Source organism: Pipra filicauda, unplaced genomic scaffold (assembly GCF_003945595.2).
Source record: "Pipra filicauda isolate LSUMZ 115617 unplaced genomic scaffold, ASM394559v2 scaffold25_size4600443_pilon, whole genome shotgun sequence".
NCBI lineage: Eukaryota > Metazoa > Chordata > Aves > Passeriformes > Pipridae > Pipra > Pipra filicauda.
Window position 1 is genome coordinate 537,597 of NW_024104376.1, and position 21,705 is coordinate 559,301.

The following is a 21,705-nucleotide window of genomic DNA, read 5'->3' on the forward strand; positions in this document are numbered from 1 at the left end:
AGAATCAAGAATCCACGTGTAAACTTAAAAGACAAAATAATTGGCTGGTTTATTTGGAGTGAAAATGGGATTTTAGGATGTTCATGTAACTGGAGCCTTAAACAGAATCTGGAAGAAAGAGGAAGGAGCTCCTTCAGAAAGTAGGCAAAAGCATAGCATAATTTATTAGTCCTTGGGGATTTAATTTCTTCAGAAGCAACTGAATCTTTATTCTGATGTGTTTGATATAATAGCACTTTATTTAGCAGGAAGATACCTTTTGCTACAGACCTTTGGGATATTTTGGAATCTGTTTCTAAGGAATTTCTCTAAGCTAACCCCAAAATGCAGAAATGAAAATTAAAAATTATTGTAACCAGATTCGTGCTTGTGGAGAATGACTGGAAGTTTTTCGTGCATTCCCAATTATCACTTGCTTCCTAATTATATATCATACAGGGAAGGAGCAGACTAAAATTACTCTTCTTCTGTATGGAAGGTTTTTTAATTTTCCAATAACTACAGAGAAGAGAGTAAATGGAGTCAGACCCCATCCCTTGGTGTGTTCTGAAGCATTGTTTGCATTTAACTTGTTTGGCAAACACGATGTATAGTCCTGTCCCGAAGATCTCCAGCCAGCCACTTGGAAGTCTTTATGAACAATATGTTTCTTTTCACTGATGTCATCAACATTTTGGTTGTATATGAAGTCAATTTAATGTTCAAGACCAGTGCCAGATCAGCAACTCTGAAAGTCAGGCTCCACCTTTAAGTTCAGAAAATGCACTGCTGCAGAGTATACTGAGAAGTCATAGGCATTAGAAGGAAACAACACCTGCTTATTTAGTAGTGTTGCTTTTTTCCCTCAAATTATTGGGATTGCTGCAAGAATGTGTTACTGGCTCTGAGCTGAGTGGCAAGGTGTTGGTAGAGTGGGAAGAGAAAAGGTGGGACAGGAGGATAGATGTTTCTTCCTGCTCGCCTCTCCTGCCTACCACCTGTTCAATCCCAACCTGTAAGAAAGGGGCACTTCGGAAAGCAGCGTGTGGGACTGGTCAGAAGTCATGCACCAAAGAGAGCTTTACTGGAATATGTCAGCAGTGAGAGACACCAGTGAGCTTCCCTGCTAACTTGCCTGGCCAATAGCTTCTTTTCCCTTGTTTACCTTGTCACTCTGCCAAGCATTAATCAGATGTTTTGGAAAGAGACTGGGATTCAGAGAATGTTTTGGAGTTCTGTTTGAAACCTTCACTTGAACTTCTAGGTCCAGGATGTCCCATTCTTGGATGTGTTCTCTCACTAATAAAGCACTGAGCTGGTCCTTCCAAGAAAGACCACCTCAGGGAGAAAAGACAAGTCATTTCTCCTGACAGATTCAGTTCTCAGTGTCTGTTGCCAGCTGAGAGGCCACATTGTATTACCAGGCCCCTACAGTACATATTCCCAGATAAATTACTAGAATTTTGCTCTCTTATTTGCATAAATACATAAAACCCCAAACTCAAACGCTAATTATTCACATCAACACATCTCTATTTTAATTTTAATTTCTATTTAATCTCTGTTTTAACTGATTCACAGCACTGGTTTCTATTTTTATTTCAGCTAGTTCAAATATCTTTTGTTTTGATTTTATGTTTATGAACTGGGACTTAACTAGTGGCTGGCTTCTGAGTGCCCAGGAACTAGTTGAAACTGCAAAATAATATAAAATCCCCAAGGATTCAGCATGCTTTTTTCTTCTTTTTTTTTTGTTTTCAATTATTTTTGTAATAGATCGGTAGTTTTCCAACTTCGAGGAAAAATGGAAAAGCCCTAGTAAAAATTATTCTGAGGTACTGTTAGCTTTCAGATGCTGTGAAAGTGCAGTTCTTCTGCTGTTGGGTGGACTTCGGCTCTTATGTGGCCTGAAGTGACACATAAAACTTATGGCTACTCACCCCATCCCACTATGATTAAAGTACAATAAATACCTAGGCTGTCACTGGGAAAGTCACTGTTCTCAAGCACAATTTGATCTGTATTTACTTTCTGGCTTCATATGAAAGAGTCAGTTAAACATGTGTTATCAAAAGACACATGTTTACAGCTGTGATGGCAAAATTCCAGTGGAATTAAATGGAACTTTTGCCAGTTGAGTCAATTAAATACTTTTATTTCCAATTTTAGCTTCATCTGGATTAAAAAAGAAAAAAAATGACAACCCTGAGTTATTATACACTATAGTCACAGCTGAACATCTTTAAAAGTGGACATTTTCTTAATTGCAATATTCTTCTCTCAGGAGAATTGCAGTTCTCCTTGCAGGACAGTCTTCTCTTAAAGATAAAATTAGATAAGCAATACCTGAGATTTCCTTTTGGTGCAGGAACCATGGAAATTTAATTTTCTTTGCTAGAGAATGTGTTCATGAGTTTGACTCTGTTTTTAATAACTGATACTATCAGAGTTATCTTTAGAGGAGCGTTGTAAATAATTGATTTCAGTTGCTTGTGATCTCCACAGGGCTGAACCAAAGCCATTGCTTAGTTTGGATGGGGACAAGACATGAAAACGTGGTTAATGGGAAGGGGGAGAGACAATTTGAAGGTATTGCTGAAGTATGTCCAGTGCACAAATTAGAAAGCAGTTCCTGGGATCTGAAGGCTCAAATGACAAGCTTTGATACCCACTTTCATCTCTGAGGGTGATTAATCATTGCAGTAAACCCACATAGAGAGTGATGGCTTGTCTGGTTGGCTTTCTGTAAGCCGTGCTCTAATGACAGCAAAAGTGACTTGGGTGAATTTTGAATGTTCTGTCATTTATTAGGAGCAAGCCAAGAGGTCTGTGAGTCTGTTGAGTCCATTAGGGAAGCTCATAGAGTGCTTGATTTTTAACTCATGAGCATTTTGCCTTAGGAATAGGATATTCTTGCTTCAGTGTTTATGTTCTCTTTAACTTGGATAAACTTTACTGAAAATTAGACTAAAAGAGGCCTAAGGTAGACTTTTATCTTGGCCTTCAGTATTTGCTTAAGATCTTGATATCCATGTGATTTCAAAGGAGGTTTGTCCTGCACAAGAGCTTCATCACTTGTTCCAGAATGAACATTTTATTCTTAGCCTGAGTAGATTTGTTCCATGTTTAGCATTTCTTACCGCCATTTTATTCTGTGAACATCACATGTGGGTATGTGGTTTTGTGTGTGTTAAGAACAATCATTGAGTGCCTGAAGGCTGTGATTTGAAAACATTGTGGCCATTGTCTTTGAAGTCACCAAGTAATGTTATCATACAGTAGGATAAGCAGTGATTGTTGTAATAAACATCTGTGTAGATTCCAGGAGGTTGTCATGGGCCAGTCTTCTTATGAAGAAGAAAGCAATTCACACATACGGACTTTGCCTTTTGCAAATTGCAAGCCTATCCTTACAGGTCTTGAGTGGTAAGAGATAATTTGGATACATTCACCTTGTTACAAGGCATGCAGCACAAGTAGAGCATTGCAACAGATGAGTTTCTCCATATGTTTAAAGCAAAACAGGGCTAAGCAAATTTTAGGTATCTGGAAAAAAACACCCCTCCCCTCCAAATTTTGCAATTGAAGGAAATAAAAGGCATTAAAGGGAAACAAGAAATACCTTAACTATGCTAGGACAGTGGCAAAGAGCCTTGTAGAGGTAAGACAAAGAGCTCATCGTGATTTGGTTGAAAATTTTGTGCTCAGTGTGGAGTTACTGGTTGCAGAGGTGTGGCCTGTGTTTTCCACCTTGTTGGGTCACACGATATGTTGCCCTCCTGTTCCACAGAAGACCCAGAACTCCTCAGCAGATACTGAATCCCCTGCAGTTCAGCAGACTCTTATTTGATAAACTTCATGTGAGCAATTCTGTGCCAGTGAGGGGTTTTAATTACAATTTTTTTGCCACTTAGACTTTGTATTTACTTACTTGCTTCCATCAGACATTAGCTCATGAAGATAAAAAAAAAAATCTTCTATGACGCCTTGAAATAATGAGGTATTCTCCAGCTGCTTTGCCCTAAAAGGTAGCAGTTACCTGAGCAGAGGGGAAGAAAAGAATCAGCTGAAATTGTAGATACCGCTCCTCCCAGGGCAGCAGCTGTTTTCTCTCTGGTTTGTGTTGATGAAGGTGCCCTATATTGGCTTTGACTCTGAAACTGGGTAAGCTGTGAAGCAGGGAAAGCAATTACCAGTGCTGGGAGGGAGGTCAAGAAAATGGGGGGGAAGTCCCACAAACCAGCCTGAGTTTGGTATCTTTGAACTATCCAAATCAAACACAGACTTTATGAGAGTTTCCAAGTCATCAGTGGAAACTCAGGGTCTGGAATTTATAGTTTTGACACCTACTATAGTTTGACACCGCTTATTGTGATGGCTGCATATAGAAAGTGTTTTTATAGGATGCCATAGTGGTAGCACAGAAGGAGATGGAAAGCTGGAAGAAGGCACTACTTTCTCTGAATTACTAGATTTGTGACCTCCATGAATCAGACCCAAGGATAGAAATTTAGTGCCATGAGCAAGTGCAGGAACACAACTCACTGGCTGTATATGTTGGAACATCAGAGTTTTATGACTGGGAAACACTTGGATTGGGCTTTATTTGTGAGGGACAGATGTTGACAGATTTTTGATGAAACTCCTTTTCTTGTGTTTCAGCAAGATTCTGCCATAACCCAGTACAACTCTCACCACGTGTGTGTAGAACCATCTTGTGCTGAACCACTCTTTAGTGGGTGAATGTTTGAAGAAAAATTGGCCGTAGAATTAAATATTTTACTTTTCTGGGCCACACAGTAATTTATAAACAGCTTTGAGGCTCTGAGGATTCTTCTGACTTACAGTCGTTGCACCTTGCTATAGACCAGAGGCAGCTTTCCAGCAGGAAGTGCAGCCTGGAAACTGGCTGATGCCTCTGCATACCACCTCCATGAAACCACCATGGCAGCAGGCATGTTTAAGACCTCAGGAATGACATGTTTCCCTTGAGAGGCTGTCAGCGAAGGGATGGAAAAAGAACCAAATAATTTTTAATTTTCACCTCCTTCCTTCTCTGCCATCTGGTTTTAGATGAAAAATAACATATGGAACTATAATCCTGGTTAACTAATAAACACTGCCCACACTTTTGATCAAAGTGTGACCGAATACTATTTCCTTAGGTTTACCAGGTGAGAAAGGAGAAAAAGGCAATCCAGGTGTTGGAACGCAAGGACCCCGAGGCCCACCAGGATCTACAGGTAAAGTTACATTTGAAGCATCTGCATTAGACCACTCTGACCCAAGTGCAAAGCAGCTCAGACTGGCTCTGTCTTTCGCTTCTAAGGCTCAAGCAGCAGAAGTCAGCAGTTCAGGCACCTTAACCGTCATAATCTTCTTATTATGTAATATGATGTTGTGATGTGCCACATGATGTTGTTGTCAGTCACATGAGTAGTTTCCTTTTCCCTGTAATAAACTGCTTCTCCAAACCCAACTTTTTAATTTTTTTTAAGTATTACTTTTAGATATGGGTTCTTGAAGGGGAAGAAGGTAGTCTGGACTAATTGCATTTGTTTTCTCATTGACTCAAGGTCATACCTAAGTGTGAGTTGACAGAGAAATGTATAGTAATTAAGCACATTAATCACAGGGATTTATATTTAGCTCCTGAAAAAGCAGAGGGGTGATATCCAGGTCCTGTTGAAACAGGAGTAAAATTGCATTGACTTAATTAGGATATTCTGGCCATGAGAGCACTGGTATCAAGGCACAGCATTACTCAGAAACTGTATGGAAAGGGAGTGGGGGAAATCAACAGCTGCACAGGCATCCAGGGCTGTCCCTCCCCCATGAAACTGCCTTTCTGGAAGTTTGATGCTTGGTGAAACATTTGCTTTAGTATAAATTTCTGGCTAAAATCTATGTCTGGCAAGGAAGACGAAGCAGCGGCCAGAGGAGGCGGCTCATCGGGAGCAGGTCTCCTCTGGGGCTGCTGCTTTGCCTTCCTTGCCAGAGGCTGCAGTCTTTCCCTCAGCTTGCCCAGGGGAGTCAGAGCCAGGATGCCCAGCTGCTCTGCTCAGGCTGTGTCTTGGAAGTGTTTGTAGCACACTCAGTGCCATGTTTTCCAGGCCAAGGAAAGTGGCCTCAAATCCCTGCTTTCATGAAAGACACTACTCAGCTGTTTCATCTCCCCCTTTCTATGCAGGACCTCCAGGAGAAAGTCGAACTGGCAGCCCAGGACCGCCAGGATCAGCGGGCCCACGAGGTCCCCCTGGTCACATGGGACCCCCAGGCTCACAGGGTCCTTCTGGTCCCCCTGGGTACTGTGATCCATCCTCCTGCGCTGGTTATGGCATGGGAGGTGAGTAGTCAGGAGCTGGGGCAGCTGCTGTCTGCACAGGCGAGGGTGGCATTTTCTAACAGCCAAAGTAAGATGGAGGCTACTGGTGAACCCTGTGCTAAAATGTGGCAGCTCCCAAAAAACCTGCATGTCCAGTGTGGCTGTACTTTGTGGGACTGCAGCACAAAGAGAAGGTGACCCCAGCACAGTAACCAAAGGAAGTCCACCATCTGATCCCGGCCTGTAAAACAGATCCTGCCTAGTGGGTTTTGTCCTGTACGTGTTTGTGTAGCTGTATGAGCCTGCTCCATCTCAGCGGTCTCTGTGTTGAACCCCCACCATGTAATGTTTGTGACAGCAGAGTTTTTTACATTTGTAGTTTCTCAGACTTTTTGCTGAACTTCCCCTTCCGTGTGCCTCTGAGTGGCATGAGAGCATGACCCTTACTAAAACCATAGTAGTGTAACCTGGCACAGGGATGCACGTGTCCATCATTAACCAGTGAAAGCCATCTGGAAAAATGATTCTTTCTACATCTTCTCTGTATCCTACTTTCCCCTCTCGTTATAGCACGGAGAGACCATAGGAGGAAGTTAACACAATTACCAACAATTATGTCACCCAACCTAAAACTGAAATTAGTAAAGCACTAGTCTCTACAGATGTTACACATAATGCATATTTGTTTGATGTTTACAGTTTAATCTGCCCTGAGCTGATTTGTATGTTTTACTTACCTGAATGTTTTTGTTGTCGTCTCTTCCTATCCTTTTCTCCTCACTTCCCCTCCCCATTGTTCATTTCCTGTTTTAAGGCCCAATCCCTTACAATGGCTACCAATCCAGAAGGTGAAAGGCTCATTCTGGTTCAGGTCTCATTGGGCTGAAGGTCAGAGATGGATGCTGAACTGCTCTGTGCTTTCCAGCAACGATATTGACTACCACTAATGAACTTACAGCTGCTGTACATGCACTTGGCTTCCTGGCACTGCTAAAAATTATTGGCTGACCCACTTTTGCCTGTTAATCATGTATTCTTGCCCACAATTGGAATAAGCTAAAGCAGGCAGAGTGTGCAATGTATAATGAGCACAGTATTACAACTGGACATTTGACAAATTCTGGTGGTGGTTTCCAACTAACTTGGCTGTCTGTTGGTGGGTTTCCAATTGCTCCAGCTTATTAATTTTGTTAAATGTTTTCATTGTTCCTTTATGTGAATAAAAGATGTGTATTTAAAGATTATATATATATACTCACACACGATATAGAAATATATCTATATATAAAATGTCAATTTCCTAATGAATGCTTTAATTTTCTACTCCCCTTCTCCTGTGTTAACCATATGAATACTCTTGGTGGTGGTGGGTTAAGGTGGATACGGTGAGCCAACTGATCAAGACATCCCAGTAGTGCAGTTGCCACATAGCTCCTACCAAATCTATGACCCTGAGGACCTTTATGATGGTGAGCAACAGCCGTACATAGTTCACGGGTCCTACCCCTTACCATCCCCATACTCCCAGTCCTATCCATCACCTCATCTTGCTCAACCAGAATTTACTCCTGTTCAAGAAGAGATGGAAGCCGTTGAACTGAGATCCCCAGGAATCAGTCGCTTCGCAAGGAGGATAGCCAAAAGGAGCGCCAAGACTCCAGCACGCACAAAGGCAAATGGAAAAAAACCCTCTCAATGAACTGTTTAAAAAAGGGAAACATTTTATGTGCATCTGTTTGACCTTTTGTCCAGGTGCCTCACCTGTCACGGAAGATGTTTACAGGCTCTTATGTTAAAGGAGAAAAAAGTGTACATGGCTGGTTGACACAACAAATAATGGTAATTATCTTGCATGCCAGAAGCTTAGTTGTTAGTGGGTTGGTGCTAGATGATGACGAAAGGTCACTTGTAGACCTTTCTCTGGAGTACTGTTCCGTTCACTATTCAAACTGTATAAAAACATGCGTCCAGCTAGTTGGTGTATGTAGAACCATCCAGAAAAGTTAATGTTTGTTATCAGTTTTTTCCTAGTTGATTATGTTCTGTTGGTTTTGGATTAATTGCTTTACTAGCAGAGTAACCTGACTAAATTCACTGGAGAACAATCATAATCAGGTTTCCTTGAACCCAGCTTATTACCCTTTTGCAAAGAATTCATATGTTAACAGGGTGTTGTTTTTCTAACTCACATGATATAAATACACAAGACTGTTCTGTGGGAGCACACTGATAATTTATTGTGAACCTCTTTCATTTCTGTTTTGTATGCAAATAAAAGTGGCAGGCTTTTGTACGGTAATTCTGTATTCATTTAACTCTGAACAGTTGCATTAGATTAGGGGACAGATTGCAATGAGAAAGAAATACATTCCTCTTTTTCAACACTTTTGGGCACTTAGTATAAACATTATTTAGCCTTATTTTTAAAATTATATATGGACAAATGTAGAGAGTAACTGTGTGATGAGTTGGTTGTACCATCTGTGGAGGTGAGATTTCACATATTGACATGCCAAAGTCAAAAGACTGGCAGGTGTAGTTGGGATGGCAACTTGGATCAGCTAATGAGAGGAAGGAAAAATGCCAACCCAATCACTTGAGCACAGAGCAATTCCTTATCTACAAATAAACAAGGTAAGTTATGAAGTGACTCAATAAACAGCTTTGAACAGCACTGAAGACTAAGCATCGAAGCAAGACTTAGCTCAAAATGGCCATTTAAGCTGAAAGCACGGGTTTGGGACACTTCTAATTCAGCCTCATACAGAGATGGAGAGACTGGTCTGTGCATCCCAGGGCTGTCTTCCTGCTCATCCCTGCATGCAGGTCTCTCCATTCTCAGTTAAGAAAAACTTGTCAGGTTTCAGCTCTGGCCACCCTAGCAGCTCCCTTAGTTCACCAGGAGGAAGATAACAGGTACCTTTACTGTGTAATCTCCAATTATCTCACCTAGAATTCAACCTCATTAGTAACACACACCATTTGTACATGTGATTAACCATAGGCAAGCTCTGCCTGGGGGCTGGATACCTTTGTAGGCTGTGCTTGTTTTCCCATAATTTCTTTCATCCCTAACTCCCACTACTTTCTTGGAGAAAGGTGATAAAAGTTGATGGAATGTGAGCTGAGTCAGTTCCCTACCTGCACTTGCATTTAAAGTAGAATGTGGTAGAAAACTATAATGCAGTTTATGGACCTCATCCTTCAGTAGCTCAGCCCTGGTTTTTACAGAACACTGAGGCCCCAAGTGAGCACAGCTCTCTGCACACACGTGCAAGGGAGAGCCTGGCACACACAGCTGCCATTCAGAAAGATATTATTACAGCTAAATACAGGTAATTAATGCCTGTGCCACAAGATTAATTTCCCTACTGGTACTTGGCTGTGAACACCCACATTAATTTACCCCAAATGTGAACTCCCTGTGCCCTCCCTGGCTGGCACACTCCTGCCCATGTGTTGTACTGACACATGTGTTCTCCGAGACACGGTGGGTGACCTGCAGGTCCTGTGGAAGTGACTGAGAAGGTCACTGACAGAAAATCAGCCTTCAAGCAATTCTGCCTGTGTTGTCTCAGAAAGACTTTGAGCCTCCTGTTAGTTAATTTGTTTAAACTTTATATCTAAAATGCCATTTACTGGCACCCCACTGACCAGAATACTTCTGGTGTCATTGGTCGTACAGTCACTTGCTGGGCATACCTTGATAATAATAAGTAACTAACTGGTGGGCACTACCAACTTATAAAAGTATTATTCAAGATTTGTATGTTTGCCAAAAAAAGTAAGACACAGACAGTTAAGATTTCCTCCAAAATCCAGTCTCTGAATAATCAAGAGTGTCTCGTATTTTTTCCAGACCATCTAAGGAACTGAAGTTGCTGACTGGAGTATTCAGCACATGATGAATAGCTGATGCCACCCATATCTTACCAATACACCCTCTGTACTGTGTCCTTGGACAGAAAAGAGCATTTACTGCAACCTAGTGCTTTTAAAAACACTTTCACTTGTTAACGAAATGTTACTGACTTGGAAATGCAGGCTGCATATTCACAGGGTAGAAATGTTTCCTAGGATAAGCCCACCTGAATGCCAAAGAAATGCCTGATAGCAAACCATTATTTCATGTAATGAAATATGATTATAAACAAACCAATGTTTTTCTTCCCATATGATGCTTGTATAAAACAAATATAGAAAACTCAAATTCTCCTCACCAAACATTGCCAAATTTTGCAGGTAACATCTTCCACAACACCGAAAACAACAGGTGCTTCACTTACTTACACAACAGATTTGGCTTGAGGGCTTTCCATGCAGAAAAGCAGTAAGGAATTTCAGGGAAGTAGCTTGCAAAAGCAAAGTAATTTTTAAGACTTTTTTGCATCATTCAACACTTAAGTTCAGTTTCCTCACTTGGTTTTCATAATAAAAATGTTGCTGCTTTGTTCTGTAATATGTTCTTTAAAGTAAGTAATCGTGTTCTGGTGGCTTGAATCAAAATCAAATTTGTGCTGAAGGGTGGAAAAAAGGAAGAGTATCTCCCTGTAATCCACCTTTACTGCCTGTTATTTCAACAAGCTCTTTAGTGAAATCAGCTATGCTGGGTCAAAGCTTGAGGATGAAAAACCATGGCTGGTGACCAAAATTATTGACTGCTCTTGCTGCATAGAACTCAAGTTTTGTAGCTTTTAGAGTGAGATACTTCATTTTAGTAATCAATGCACTGTTTCTATGAGATGCAAATATTCATTAAAAAGGTATCAATTCTTTAATAATAGTATCAAACCAAATGTCACTAATAAATACCAGATCATACAGTGCAGAGTACAGGTGGTATTAACAAGATAATATCTATTTTTATCTGTTTCAAATACAGTCATTTTCATAATCTTGCCAAATCAAGTTTGCTAACAGCTGTTAGAAACATTCAGTATAGAAGAGTTGACTGAGATGCACAGATGCTTCCATGTTAGAAGACTTTTCTTTCAAGGAGGAGAGACATTCCTGATGGCACTTCTTCTCCACTTATTGCTATTACTTCCATCGAAAATCTTTAGGTCTGGAAAAAAACAAAAAAAAGTGTTTTAAGAAATGTGTGGCACTACAGTGGCTTTGCTTTAAGGCTGCAGTAGCAGCCAGGTCTAGTTTTATTTCCTTCTTCTGGTGCTTGAAGTTTTTTTGACAAAGAATATTTTCTGGATTAAATAAAAAAGACAGAACAAATTAAAGAAATTTCCTAAGACCTCTAAGAATTTGCAGACATCAGGACTAGTTGGTCAAGGTGTTTCTTACGAGCCACTCCTACTTTCCCAAGCAAAACAAAAAGCATCTTGAACTGAGTGCAGTCTCACAGTGTTTTAAACACTGGCACTAATTTGTCTCCACTTTTAAAAACTGAACAATCTCCGCAAAAGATGGCAAGTTTTAAGTTAACAGCACAGTTCACCACAACACTGCTGGAATAGTTAAAATTGATGATTTTAAAAAACAACCCTACTTTGAATCTTAAAGGTTCTGCAATCCCCTCTGCTTGGATGACAATTGTGAAAAACTGAATTCAGACAGCAGCAGACTGCTGAATTTTGTTCATCAATAGAAATGAAAGGCAGACAGCAATGGAAGCAGGGAGTTTACTTTGGAGATTGAGAGTTTACATGGCTGCAGAGATGCCATACAGAAATCCAATACTTAATCAGTCTTATGTTGCTGTTCTAGAATTTCTCAAGCAATATCATTGCAAAGTCATTCATGCAATTCTTGTATGAGCCTGTAGGTTCTTATGTGAAAGCAACTCTGGAAATCAGTCTGTGCTATTTCAAGTGTATTGTATAAAATCTGATGATTGTATAAATTTTACAGAACAACCATAAAAAAGAGTTAGTGTTCATACTGTGATGTATCACAAGGCTTCTTTGTTTTCCATTTAAATGGCATATTCTAACATTTGGACTTGTACTTTTTGTGCAAGACAGAACTGCTGTAAGCTCCATATATGTTGTTTAGATACTTGTTTAATGTTGGACTTGAATATAGTCAATGTTGTGTACCTTGTGGCTGGTACACACCGGAAAGTCAAGTCACACTTCATAGAATCCGGGATTTCAGTACTTGCACATATTCATAGAATCACAGAATGGTTTGGGTTGGAAGGAACCTTAAAGATCATTTAGTTCCAACTCCTCAGCCATTCCACATTTTGTCACTTAGATCTCAGCCACGCAGACCAGCATAGGTATTTAATTATATCAAACTGTATGTGGAGTAGTAAGAGTGCAGGATTTTGAAAACCTATCAGCAGTGACTTAAAGGTTTTATCACTGCATCCATCCTAGATGGGTGGACAGTGCTGAAAGATTTTAGGCAACGCAGCATGGCAAAGACATCCCTGTCTTCCAGTTTACAGTTATTACTCTGGTTTTTCATAGGCCAATTCATCCTCTTGTGTGTTGCTCAAAGGATTTTGCATTTTTCTATGAATAGCTCACTTAAAACTTCACTCCAGGATTATGCTTGAGTGCTGCAGAACTATGGGTCTCACAGTACTTTGTTGTGGGGTGGAAATCCATTTTTTTCTTTCTTGCTTGTAGTCTGCATTTCAACTGTAATGCCCATTGTCTTAAAAGTTAAATGCATGAAACACTGGACTCTTAGTTTGCAGTCTTACAAAGTTAATGAAGCTTAAAGGCAGGATTTTCTACACTGAAACAGTTGTGTGAACAAATACAAAAGTTTTTAAAGCCTTTTCTATTGCCACAGTACTTGTACTTGGCTTTTGGACTGCTTTTGAAGAGTCCTTGGCACTAGGAAAGCTAAGCCTTGAAAAACTCTGCCTTTGGCAAAAGCGTTATAGGCACTTTGTCAGACAAAGAGTATGAACCACAAAACCCTTGTCTACCCAGGGTGAATTATGAACTACTTGTGAACAGTAATGGATGACTGCTCATTGATAAATGACATGAATCCATGCAAGAGTGTTCTTCGATGGCAGTGCTCTTGCCCTTCCTCAGCAAAGCCCTGAGTTTATGCATTTGGAACAAAGAAAATGCAACCTTCTTGAAGAGACAGTTCAGAAATTCACGCAAAGGCAAGACTTCACATAGCTGCTTGTTTGTTTTTTTTTTAAAGTAACATTCTTGGGAGGGAAGAAACCACAACTTTGCTGTATATTGACAGCAGACTCCAAGGCAAGGGGAAATAGGTGGCAGAATGTGAAATCCCTGAAATCTGTGCTGAAAGGCAAAGTGTTGTGGGTTCACTGAAAATATGCAACATTAGTCTCTGCAGTAGATGTCTGCCACCAAAAAAAGTAAAAAATATCTGTCCCACTAACATTTTTATACTCCACATAAAGAGCTTTAAGACACAGTTCAGCAAATTCTAGGCAAAATACTTAGCAAATTAAATTAACATCCTGTTCATTACACCAGGCCTCTGAGTGCTTCTCTCTTAACAAATATGTTACCACTAAGTAAAAGGAACTGAAGAACTGGTCCTATGCTCTGATTACAGCTTTTAAACCCCTTAATGCTGCCCAGGGAGGTCATGGAGTCTCCCTCTCTGTAGACATTCAAAACCCATCCGGATGTGTTCCTGTGTCACCTGCTCTGGGTGACCCTGCCTTGGCAGGGGGGTTGGACTGGATGATCTCCAACCCGAACGACTCCGTGATTCTGTAAATTCTCTCAACTTTTATCCATACTCACAGCTATCAGAAGACAAATACAGCTGATGTAAATGCTGACAATCCACAGTCACTGAACTTCACAAAAGAGATAAACCTGCACATACAACCAGTTCATAGGATCAGTTTTTATGATGGAGAACAAAAGGGTCTTAGTGGTGCCCAAAATTACTGGGGGTCCTGGTGGAAAACAAGCTGTCCATAAGCCAGCAGTGTGCCCTTGTGGCCAAGAAGGATTTGTAGCTCTGGATAGTCTTTTCATACCTATTATTTGAATGTAATGCAAATCACGGGCTAACTGTACACTGTATGTAAAGGATAAAATGTCCACTTGTGAAGAAACTGTTAAAGGCTGGATCCACAGAAAATACAAAATGTTGGTGGAATTAAGGATCAAATGGAACAGTTATTTAAACTCTCAGAAATAATGTGCTATACTTGCGGGATTCCGAAGATACCCTATATATCCAGGTTATTTTTTGTGATTTAAAATTGAGAGCAATTTGTGAAATCTCACTGAATCACAAAGCTGACTTACTCTTTCTCAAAATAAGAGCCATTCAGATATATTAAGATACTCAAAAGATTAGCTGGAGGGGATAATTCAGATATGCAAATGTCTCAGGTACCACTCACCCATAAAAGATTTGGGGGTCCTGGTGGACACCAAGTTGAACGTGAATCAGCAGTGTGCCCTTGCTGCCAAGAAAGCCAATGTCATCCTACGCTGCATTAGGCTAAGTACTGCCCGCAGGTCAAGGGAGGTGATCCTGCCCCTCTGATCAGTGCTAGTGAGGCCTCACCTGGAGTGCTGTGTCCAGTTCTGGGCTCCCCAGTACAAGAGAGACATGAACACACTGCAGAGTCCAACAAAGGGCCACAAAGTTAATTGTGGGATTATGGGACTGGAGCACCTCACATAGTCAGGCTGAGAGAGCTCTGACTGTTCAGCCTGGAGAAAGGAAGGCTCTGGGGGATGTCACTAATGTATACAAATACCTGAAGGGAGTGTGTGAAGAGGACAGAGTGGAAGACACTGACAAGACTGAGAAAATGGACACAAACTGAAACACAGGAGGTACCGTCTGAACATCAGGAAACACTTTTTTGCTATGAGAGTGACCAAGCACTGGAACAGGTTGCTCAGAAAGACTGGAGTCTCCATTCCATCCTTGGTGACAGTCCTGGGCAAATGGCTCTAAGTGGCCCTGCTTGAGCCAAGGGTTTGGACCAGATAATCTCCAGAGGTCCCAACTACTTAGTCCTAGCCTTCTGTACAATGATGCAGTTAAAACTGCTTTTCAGACAAAACTGTAACTGTGAAATCTGCATAGACACTGAAGACAGAATTTACAATGGCAAACTTTAGCCCAAGGACGCAAGTCTTTTCAAGTCATCTCTAAAGTCAGTGAAGAAAGGCAGGACTTCCCCAGAATACTTTACTTAAAGATTCATTCTAGTTATTCCAAATGGAGCTTAGACTACCTGTTTGATTAATACTGAAATCTGGTGATCATACATGTGCTTCCCTAACCACCCCCACCAACTCTAACATACACCACTTTGTGCAGCTGCATAAAACAAGCTTATCTTTAATCTAGCTCAGTCCCCTGATTCTCCATTCTGTTGCCACACAAGCAGAATGGAAAGGTGGGAAAAGTGATGGATGATATTTAAAACCTAGCCTTTTTGCTGGAAAAAATGCTAATGAAGCTATGAGCTCAGCCTTTGAATCTCAGAGGGCAAACAGAAACTAACAGCACAGAAAGAACTACTTGTATAGTTGCAACTACGATGGGACCCCCCACTCCACAGAACATTCAATATTCTTTTCAGTGTGATGTGAAATGTCCTTTTCCAAGGGTATTTTTCCTGTCAAAGTGGACAGGACAGAGACCCTTTCCAATAGTTAAATGTGTTCAACTTTCAACTCCTGGAGTGAATATTTATTTCCATCAACTGTGAACAGACTTGCTGCACAGCTCCATCTTTATTAAATTCTTGTCAGCACATTCCAGCAATGATGTTTCCTTTCGCCTAGCAATGTTTTGTGGAGGTAAAACAGCCTCAGAAAAAATAAAATGAGGGGTGTATATGTGTGTGTGTTACTCCGTGAACACCAGATCTAAGGGATCAACAGTCTGTGTTATAATGCAACTAATTTGATTTCAAAAATATATAGGACAGTTTCACCACCTTATTTCTTGGCAAGCAAGAGAACACCTTATAATACAGTCCTTACAGTAGACAGGTGAAAAATAGCATTACTTACCTCACAGAAATAATAAGGTTAAGACTTTAGAGTAATATATGACAGTGTCTATTTTATATGTAAAGCAGTCATTTTACAATCCAATCCTTTAAAAATATTTTCTCTTAATTTTTAATAACTCAGAATTTTTAATAATTCAGAATATCTCTTCAAAACTACATATCTTAACCCAAATTACTTTGTTTTTTAGAACTTCTAAATGCATTGGGATTAGCTATATATTTTCTACCATATAATTTATGGCAGATGTTGCCCTTCCTTCTTCTTCCAAAAGAAGTTACACACCTGCCTAGTTTCTTCAACCACATGCTGCTGATAAATAGCACTTGATAACGACCCTATCTTCTTTCAAACTCAAAACCCCTCGACAGTCATCTCTCCATAAACAATCCCTACCCACACTGCTTTGTTGATATTTTCCATTGTCTAATACTTTCCAAAACAAGTTGTATGAAGTCAAATTTCATGGAGTTAACTACAGTCATTTGTGTGCTTGCAAGCCTGCGTTAATGACTGCTAACTTATGTTTTCAAACATGCCTCTGCTGAGGAATAGGACTGTCAGTGCTGCAGAAGAAGTGAGTGACCTGTCAATACCTGCTCTTGACTCAGCAATGCACACCTGGTGCAGAAACTTTGAAGATCTCAAATTGCATTTTTCTCTTCATCTGTGGGCAATTATCTCAGCATTGGAGAACGTGACCCAGAGAGCTGGGGTTCCCTGGACTTTCTGCAATCTCACCAGCAAAAACAAAGAGTGTTCAGAAAGGATTTACCCTTGCTTCAGCACTGCAAAAGGTCAGTGCCTTAGGGCTAAGTAATGCCACAGGCTAATAAACTGACAGAGATGAGAGCAGTGGTACAAGAGCAAAAGTTGAAAAGGACAGGCTTAGAATTCTGTTAAGATATTACTGCTTCCATGAATGAGAGAAACCACTCCAGATACATTAACCCCCCCTAAAAATTAATAAACATCCTGTATGAAAGGCACATCCATCTCTTCCATTCACAGTCTTCACAATGCTCCCTATTACCTGAAAAATTTTATGTCTGGTAGGCTTCCCACTTGCATGGGTTATCCATCAAAAACAAAACCAAAAAAGTATCAGTCTTAACTCAGAGTTACTGAAATGTTTTAAGAGTAACTCATGCCAGAGAGTTTTAGGTCTGTGGCCGCTATGGTAGCTTTTTTCCCACTGTTTTTTTTTTTTCCCACTTTCTCCCATCCTGTTTCCTGCTGAACAGTGGAGAGTTCCCCAAACAACTGAAGGAGTCTTCAGCATGACTGTGTAGTTTTACAGAAGCTCTCCATGATTTTCTTACACAAATGTCAAGAATTTTAAGAAACAAGGATAAAATCTCTCTAAACTTGGCTGAAAAACTAAAACATGCAAAGAAATGTGGTTTAATTGGTGTTAAAGTACTTCTAAACTACCCCTACTTTTTTTTAAGTAGTTAACCAGTGATATCCACTGGGTCATAAATGTATCGTTTAGGAGAGTTTATAAACAGCACAGTTTCAAAGAGATGACAGATAGGGGAAGATCAATTAGTGAAAAGATTTTGTGGACTGATCATGCCACTTAGTATTTAGCCCTCAGCCACTCTTTGATCCAATTGGTCTGTGGTAGGAGGCATGCTGGATCTGTATTACTGCAATGCTCTTCTTCGTAATTATGGAAATCACAATCATAGGAATGTGGAATTATTGCTAACTGATGACAGTCATTTGCTTACACAGGATAGTTCTATGGCTCAACTTTCATATTCCCTCATTAAGGGCAAGAGGTGGGTTTTAGCCTTTTCTCATAAGAAAGGGTTCCAAATAATTTGTTTTTGTATAAAACTCATGCACAATACACACAGCATGAAATTCGTGGTCCATCTGGCACATATTTTAAGGTTAATTTATGAATAAACTATGAAATTTTGAGTATCTTAAGACTCCTTCTTATGGACAAACTTCAAGACAGAGCCAAGATTTACTGTAAACTCTAAAACAAAAGACATATATATATTTTTCAGGTACACTCTGCAAGTTGAGCCAAAGTCAATAGGTATTAGGTAAGTGCACTATAGCTAAAGGGCATTTTTGAATATGTCACCTTTTTCACTAACCACACTAGTAAATCAAAAAACAAGGATTAGACATGGTTGTCATTCTCTGTAAAACCAAATTATGTGGTTGCACTCAAATATCAACAGTTTGGAGCTGGGGGGGGGAGATGAATCGTTTTTCTACTCAAGGTGTACCTACTATCCCAGGGTAGCTCTGTGCCTCTGGTAAAATAATCAGTGAAACAACTAATGACATTTAAACTATCATTAAATTTCCAATAACCACCGTGGCCTATCCTAAACCATGAACTTGTTCTGCCTGGGGCATAAGAGCCTTTTCCATGTTGGTGTAGTTCTCATGAAGACTTGGCTAAAAAGCATTTCTACAAGTATAACTAATTTTCCTTGGAGAATAAACCACAGTTACAGAAGCTGCTTTTTGTAACAAAATAGAGTAAGAAAAGACGATACTGCTATGACAGTACAGCCATCGTGATTAACCCTCTTCTGCACAAACACTTAAGATTTACCTTTTGTGGTCCTGAGCTGCAGCTTATTTTCTTTTTTTCTACATAAAACTACCACTTGCTTTAATTCTTAACAAGTGTCCTTAAGTCAAGTTACCTAAACCAATGTTACATGCATTTCGGTACTCCTAGTGAAATTAAGAATGGCTTATTACAATTTAAAATAAAGTGGCCACAACCCAGTTTCTATAAAAAGAAATTATGCAAAACTGATCTAAGATGTTTAAAAATTACTGTAATTTCCAAATTTTGACGTGGATCACATTATTTCTGGCTGGAAAATGATTTAAGTTAAATCAATGCAAAGTTCACCTAAATTTCATCTTGGTATGACAATGCTTTTTGCAAATGAAAGGTTTCTCTTTAAGTGATATATTCTGCTAAAAACTGTATGATTGTAGAAAGAACAGCATTGCACACTTGGCTTTGGACAAAGAATTACGTTATTCTTCAAATAAATAGAGGACTGGGTGAAGAAATGGTGAAATAATTTCCAGACTTGCTGTCAGCACCAGAAGTGAAAAAAGGAAATCTAGACATTTATAAAAGAGCAATTAAAAAATAATATAACTGTAATTTCACCTGGGCAAGTAGTTCAACAGTATCATTTACAACCATTTTCCTACTGCTTGTCAAATTTCCATTAATTTAGTTTCTACTTTAGCATAGGAGATCAACAGATTTTAAGGGAAGGGAAAAGTAGCTTTAGAACTTTCTTTTTGGGAGCCTCTTCAGACAGCTCAAGTAAAAGGGCCCAGTTACCCATTCATTATCTCTGACCTTCAACTCTAATTTTAGATAGAATGTAAGCTGCCCCCAGGTAAAGGGTATGGGAATCAGTAGCACTGATGTGTTTCAGGTATGCCACAGAAAAGCCAGGAATTAATTTCAATTGGCTAAACAATCTGAACAGGAATTTGTTGGATTTTTAAGATAATTGAGCTACTGACCCTTCTCAATTAGTGCTCAGTTGCTGCCTGAAGTTAAAACCTCATGTAGAGGAGAGAAAATTGCTTCTTAAGTATCTGTGTGGCTTTTTGTCCACTGGAATGTAGATCCAGCTCTGGTAGTCTGAAGTGTGAGACTTGGTTACCTTCAAATCTCCTGTTAAACAAAATGCTACACAAAATCCCAATATATTTTTATGCCCTTACTATTAAAAAAAGTCACCAGTGATAGTTCCTAGATTTTACTGGGAGTTAATGACATCCAGTTAGTAAATGTAATTCTTAACGAGAACCGAAAAAGCCACAGAAAATGAACTTCCAGAGGGATTCCTCAAAGAGTACATTGGAACAGAACTGGGCTATTGGCAGGAGAGCTTTTTCCTGGTTTATAGTTTGCTTTTAGGAAAAAGTAAGACCAGCTCCAGTCTTTTCTTACAGAAGTTTGTGTTGGCCACCTCTTCTCTCAGCACTGACACATGCCAGCCCTGCTTTGTGAGAGAAGATGAGCACCCCAGTTGGAGGGGCAGTACTTATTCCCCACAGCCCAAAGATAAGAAACAAATATTACCATGCGAGACACTTGAAATTCAAACCCCAAAAAGCTGCAGCCACATTCTACAACTAAGCAGGAACTAAGAAAAAGACTGGAGAAATACTTATTTTACTAGAGATTTTTTAAAGGCTAATAAATAAACTCGAGATGGTCCTTATAAATATAGCTCAAGATCTCACCATCTCTGGAGGAGATCTTTATGGCTTTCCCTCTGCACTTCTCCATATAACTAGAGTAACCAATCCCACAATTTTTCCTTTATTTATATTTCATAGTAGGAAAAAAAGCATTTTATAAACTTAGTAATGACTGCAAGTTATAATTTGTAACCACAACACATCACTGGAAATACTCCAAACATAATTTCTCTATGCAGTGAGGTGAGGTGTCTTTTAGTGTTGGCTCCTTGTGAAGTTATCTGAAGACATTAACAGACAAAAAAAACTCATAAAAAAACCTGTCAGCATTTTGCATATATAAAAGTACTGTTCATAACATCATTTCAGCCACATAACCAGCATATCCCTGGCTTCTTCAGCTCTGTTACTCCATCCCAGAAATAATGTGGGTAACTAAAAATAGGAACCTACACTAGAAATTGTAGAATTGTGCAAGACAACAATTGCTGCAGCTCTTGTAAGAAAACAATCACAAAGGGCAGCTGTGGCTGAGAGGATCTCTAAATCCAGAAGCCTTTACATTTACCGATGCCCACAAATTTGTTTGCTGGGAACATGACAGTTGGTTTCTGGTTGGCTGAGTCTGGCAAGGCTGGTTTTAAGGACACAAAACCAGGGTGGAACTGGAGTAGAAGTTATCTTTAGCACAGAATGTGCATGAGCATTATCAGAGCCACCTGCAGTTCACAGGCATCCAACACGCTCGTGTTTCATCACCTACAAACTTTTCTTTCTGAGAACATTGTGACTGTCTGCTTTCAAAGCCCCGGAGTGTTGCTGATGAATTACCAGGAATCTTTGTGCCATGGCATGGGGATGACACGCAGTGTCAGTATTGGCACCCTGCCCAGCCCATGCTGCTCAGCTGAAACAAAATTACGGCTTCAGACCAGGTTCTGCAATCCGCTGCCTCAAAGCAGGATGTACAGATGGGGGTGGAAATCAGGCAAGTTACTCAGAAAAATAAACACTAAAAAGGTGTTTGGTTTTCTTAAACCAGATTTCAAAGTTTACAATACATCAAGTTTTAAAAACATCAAAAGTGTTCAAGAACTCTTCCCCCAAAAGGACAAGGGAGGGGCTGTCTGGCCAGAGGGGAGTTCCCAGGAGGGCTGGCAGTGGAACAGGCGCTCAGTATGCGGCAGCACCAGCCCGAGCACACTCCTGCAAATCAGATGG

The 21,705-nt window shown here is 40.0% G+C and overlaps 2 protein-coding genes across 2 annotated transcripts in view; one reads left to right on the forward strand and one right to left on the reverse strand.

The window, feature by feature from the left end:
* Positions 1-8,597, forward strand: part of COL14A1 (collagen type XIV alpha 1 chain) — a 117,526-nt gene extending 108,929 nt beyond the window's left edge. Inside the window, exons 46-48 of the mRNA XM_039382184.1 lie at positions 5,145-5,222; positions 6,170-6,325; positions 7,681-8,597. Of these exons, the coding sequence (XP_039238118.1) occupies positions 5,145-5,222; positions 6,170-6,325; positions 7,681-8,003 (557 nt within the window). The 3' untranslated portion in view covers positions 8,004-8,597. The remainder of the gene's footprint in view (positions 1-5,144; positions 5,223-6,169; positions 6,326-7,680) is intronic.
* MRPL13 (mitochondrial ribosomal protein L13) overlaps positions 8,519-21,705 on the reverse strand; it is a 33,172-nt gene continuing 19,985 nt past the window's right edge. The window contains exon 7 of the mRNA XM_027726949.2: positions 8,519-11,369. Within this exon, the coding sequence (XP_027582750.1) occupies positions 11,345-11,369 (25 nt within the window). The 3' untranslated portion in view covers positions 8,519-11,344. The remainder of the gene's footprint in view (positions 11,370-21,705) is intronic.